General features: G+C 45.7%; 1 protein-coding gene across 1 annotated transcript; it reads left to right on the forward strand.

Annotated features, from left to right (window-relative positions):
* On the forward strand, positions 1-2,948 carry SPATA19 (spermatogenesis associated 19; the record flags this gene model as incomplete). Its single annotated transcript, XM_080929988.1, has 6 exons — positions 1-78; positions 237-293; positions 1,202-1,294; positions 1,410-1,501; positions 2,503-2,580; positions 2,882-2,948. 6 exons carry the CDS (start codon positions 1-3, stop codon positions 2,946-2,948), a joined length of 465 nt encoding a protein of 154 aa, XP_080786114.1.
* Between the last annotated feature and the right edge of the window lie 1,815 nt (positions 2,949-4,763).

Genomic DNA, 4,763 nt, shown 5'->3' on the forward strand with positions numbered 1-4,763 from the left:
ATGATCATTACAACATGGATTATGTACATCTTTGCCCGGAAGAGCGTAGGGATACCCTTCCCACCAAGGGTGAACTCGGTGAGTAGTGGTGGCCATATGGAACTGTACCCAGCCCATCTTCTACCCTTCTGCAGTCCTGCTGAAGACCTCTCATGTCATGTCTCATTGGTCTCAGTGGTGAGTGTGGAGCTACTCTCTGGGGTTTCTGAGGTTGTCACCTTACCCGTTTGTTCCAGGACATTGAAGTTGAAGAAAGCGAGGCTGTTTCTGTTGTGCAGCACTGGCTGAACAGAGTGAGTAGAACCCTTCTCTGACTCACTGTCCACAGTTCTAGACTGCAGGGTAAATAGGAGCCAGGACTCCATTCTCTATGCAACTGAGAAACTCATGGTTTACCAAATTCCCTGCCTAGAGTGGAGTTTAATTCATCCTAGTGTCTGAAAGAATGTCAGCTTTAGGGCTGGTAAGAGAAGTTCTGGCATTGTTACTGACTTACCAAACTTCTAGAGGAGGGAATTCTGCTCAAGGTGGTCCCAGGAGTACCTTGGGATAGGGCCCAAGGGCTTAGTGGGGCTTCTCAGAGATTCCAAGGGGAATAGCAATGGGGGAGCTATGCTCAGAATCTTGTAGTGATGGAGTGAAAGTGGTGTGTGTGTGTGTGTGTGTGTGTGTGTATGTTTGTGTGTGATTGTGAGTGAGTGTAGATGTGTGTTTGTATGTGTGTATATGCATGTGCATGTATATGTGTGTGGTTGTAAGTGTAGATGTATATGTATGTGTATGTTTGTGTTTGTTTATGTGTGTGGTTGTGAGTGTGTATGTGTGGTTTTGTATGTGTATGTATGTGTGTGTGTATGTTTGTGTGTGGTGGTAAGTTTGTATGTTTGTGTATATGTAAGTATGTATGTATATGTATGTATGTGTGTGTTTATTTGTGTGTGGTTGTAAGTGTGTATGTGTGATTTTGTGTGTGTGTATATGTATGTATGTATGTATATGCATGTATGTATGAATGTGTGGTTGTGTGTATGTTTGTGTGTTTGTGTGTGTGTATGTGTGTGTGTGTATGTGTGTGTGTGTGTGTGTGTGTGTGTGTGTGTGTTGTGATGGGAAGAGCAAAGGGGAAAGAAGAGGAGAGGAGGCACTTGGGAGTGATCAGATGGAGCTGGGTACTTCAAGAGGGGGATTGTTCACTCTCCAGACAGAAGAAGAGGCTTCTCGGAGCATAAAGGAGAAGTTGTCCGTCAACGTCCCTTCCACCCACGGACATGACATCCATGTGACCAGAGATTTGGTAACAGAGTTGGTGGGAAAGCGGGAAAGTGGGGTGAGGCTGATGACCTTTGATGTGATGGATCCTGGGCAAAGGGCACGTTGGTTAGTAACTATGTGTGCCTCTGGATTTCTAGGTGAAACACCACCTCTCAAAGTCTGATATGTTAACAGACCCGAATCAAGAAGTCCTGGAGGAAAGAACAAGGATCCAGTTTATAAGATGGAGGTGTGGTACCCGGGAGGAGCGGAGTCTTATTGAGAGGGCGCCTGCCCCTCTCCAGGATGCCTGGCTAGATCAAACATATAGCTACTTTGCTCTAGACATGCAACCTCCTTTGGCAGAGAAATTCCTCAGTCATGCCTTTGGGACTTAGGGGAATATTCTTGCTATCTTGAAAGCTTACGTTTTGTACATTTTTAAGTGACTTCAGCAGTTGGGGAACTAGGTTCGCTTTCTGTTTCCTAAATGCTTCTGAATGTGTTTCAGATTCCCGTTAGTTTTGCACTTGAATTGTTCAGAAGTGGCAGCATTTTAAGGAGCTAAAAGAAAATAAGCTCTTAAAATGCAGAAGCCAGAGCCCTGTCTGCGACTGCCTTGGTCTCCGAGCGCCAGAGGCAAGAGTTCTGTGAAAAAGCATGTGACCTTCCTGCCACCTTGGTGCAGCTAGTTCTCACAGCCTCTCGTGATCCTGAAGATGCTAGGACTCCAGGTGGAGGAGGGGCAGGCCTGAGGTCACCTCATCCCCTCATCCCTCCTGCAGAGGCATCCTAGTGTGTGTGTGTGTGTGTGTGTGTGTGTGTGTGTGTGTGTGTGTGTGCTTTCCTCCTTCCTGCTCTGTGGCCCTGTCATCTGATTTGCTCTTCCCTTGAGGAAGCTACACTTCTCAGGAAGCTTAGTTTGCCTTCAGGATTTGAGTATTCATGTATTATTGTAGACTATTCAAATATGCACTGACTCTCCTAGGGAAGGATAAGCAATGAGGGGATTTTAGAACTACCCAGAGGAGAAAATTTCTCTAGAAACCCATTAGGACTCCTAGATATTGTTGACTGTATTGCCAGCTTTCTTTTCCTTGCTCCGTGCCGATGGACTCTGGAGTTTCCAACCATTTTTCTCTACGGTTTGGACAGAACTGACCCCAACTTCCAGTCTTGCTTTAGCCTTGGCAGTACAGTTAACTTAACAGTTTTGAGGTTCACAAGAAACCTCAAAATCATGTTTTCTAGCCACACCCGTATATTCCAAGTGCCAAGTGAAATGATGGATGACGTCATGCAGGAACGGATCGATCAAGTGAGACGAAGGTAAGCACTGGCAAGGAGGTGCAGGTGGGTGCAGGTGACATCTGTTGGCTCCAGCATCATCTGGGGACACATAGTTCCAAGGGCCTCTGTCCTTTCTGACTCACATCACTGTGTGCTTATTGCACGGTACCTGCCTACACATGGCTCCAGGCTGAGGCCTTCTTCCTGGACTCCAGTTCTAAAGTTTACCCAGAGCAATGGCTTGTGCTGGTGCTTCCCAGCCAGCCCGTGCTTTTAGGCTGTGGTTTGGGTTTGAGACCTAGACAGGTTCTGACAGCAGCCTCCCTTTGGACCTCTGCAGCGTATCTCATCTCAGGTGTGACTCGTACAATGATCCAAGTTTCAGAACTTCCTGCTCAGAATGCTAAGGTACGGAGGAGACCCATAGGTAAGGGCCTGGATGGGTGGGGCATCTAGCCTTGGCGGTAGAAGGGAGAGACCCAACATGGAGATCTTTACCTTCTCCTGAGTGAGGGGCCTGGACACAGAGCCAGTGGGGGCAAGGAAAAGTGCATGTTGCCGTTCTGACTCTGCTTGGAGACACAGGTCTCAGCAGGAGGGCATATAAGTTTTAAACCTGACACCAACAAGGGGCTTTTGGCCATACAGCCTCTGCTTGTGCTTTATACAAGACCGTAACTGGATATTACTATAGTTCCAGGAAGTGGAAGTCAGGAGGTAGTACCATCCCAATAGATGGGACATACCTGAGGCAGTCACCACATGCTATCCAAGAGAGATACTCTGGTAGCTGCTGTTGGGATGTGCATGAAAGGAATGATTGTCACATAGCTGGAGGCCACATGCTTAAAAATGCCAGGAAGATACAGTGCTAGCATTTATCAAGTGCTGACCTTATGCCAGATTCTACACAGAGCATGCTTTGTCAAGGGTTCTCATAGATCAAGCCGCCATTACACCACAAGAGGAGAGTAAGTGAAGATTGGGAGCAGACATTGACTTCAACTGGCTGCACATTTTCATGAGGGAATGCTGAACACATCCCTGATTCCCAGGTTGAAGGCCTCCAGCGTTGATGAACAGCCTGTGTCCCAAGTGTCTACCTCATGTTTGACCCGAAGGGTGACCAGACTTGAGCAGAGAGACTCTAAACGCTGAGCCCTTGGTTACCACCATGACAATGCTGGAAACTTCTTACTGAAGTGCTAATAAAGAGACTTCTTATTTACCAACCAGCCCTGTTGTCAGTGTGGATGCCATCTTTTTCTCCCTCTCCCTCTATTCCTCCCTCCCTTCCTTCATCTCTCCTTCCCTTCCTATACTCATCTATCCCACAATCTCTCTTTTCCTTTATCCCTCCATCCATTTATCTCTCTGTCTGTCCATCCATTCATCCATCCATCCATCCATCCATCCATCCATCCATCCATCTTCTTGCTTTGTGTTTTGGGCAGTACAGTAGACCCCAGCACACTTGAAGGGATGCCATTGTACTGTGGGGGTGGGAGGTAGGGTCTGTGGGGTGGATTTCCTGAGGGAGTGCTGAGGATTTCTGTACTTTATATTCACCTATTGCTTCTTTAGCATTTTTGTTACATATGTAGCTCTCATTCTGACCTGTATCCTTTCTTTTCTTTCAGAAAAACTTTAAATATTTTCTGCTAGGCAGGTTTACTCGTGAAGATTTTCTTCCATTTTTGAGTGCGGGGAAAGTCTTTATTTTTCACTTTAGAGGAATGACTGTGCCCAGCTACTGAATGCTGTTGTCAGTTTCATCCTTTTAGCATTTGAATAGCTCACTCCACTCTCAACTGTGTGGTTTCTGTACAGAGTTCTGATCCCTGCTCTTGCCTTTTTTCACCAGCCTTCTTTAAAGGGTTTTGTATTCCCTGTGTAAAGTGCTGAGTTTCCTAAGGACATTTCCATACGTGTTATGAGGTGTTCAGGTGCATTCTCTCACTCGATTCTTTCCCTCCTCACTTCCATGAGTTCCCTTCATTCCTTTAGACAGCTTTACTTCTATATGTTAAATGCACATACATGATTTCATGAATCTATATAAAATCTAGAATTCAGAAATGAGAGGGGAAATATGTAATGTTTGTCTTTTTAAGTCAGAATTAATCTGCTTAATATGGTAATAGCCGGTTGCATCCCTTTTTTTGCAAGTGACATTGTTTTTTTTTTTTTTTCTTTCTTCTGCCTGAATAAACTTCCATTGT

Source organism: Micromys minutus, assembly GCF_963924665.1.
Source record: "Micromys minutus genome assembly, chromosome: 16".
Taxonomy (NCBI): domain Eukaryota; kingdom Metazoa; phylum Chordata; class Mammalia; order Rodentia; family Muridae; genus Micromys; species Micromys minutus.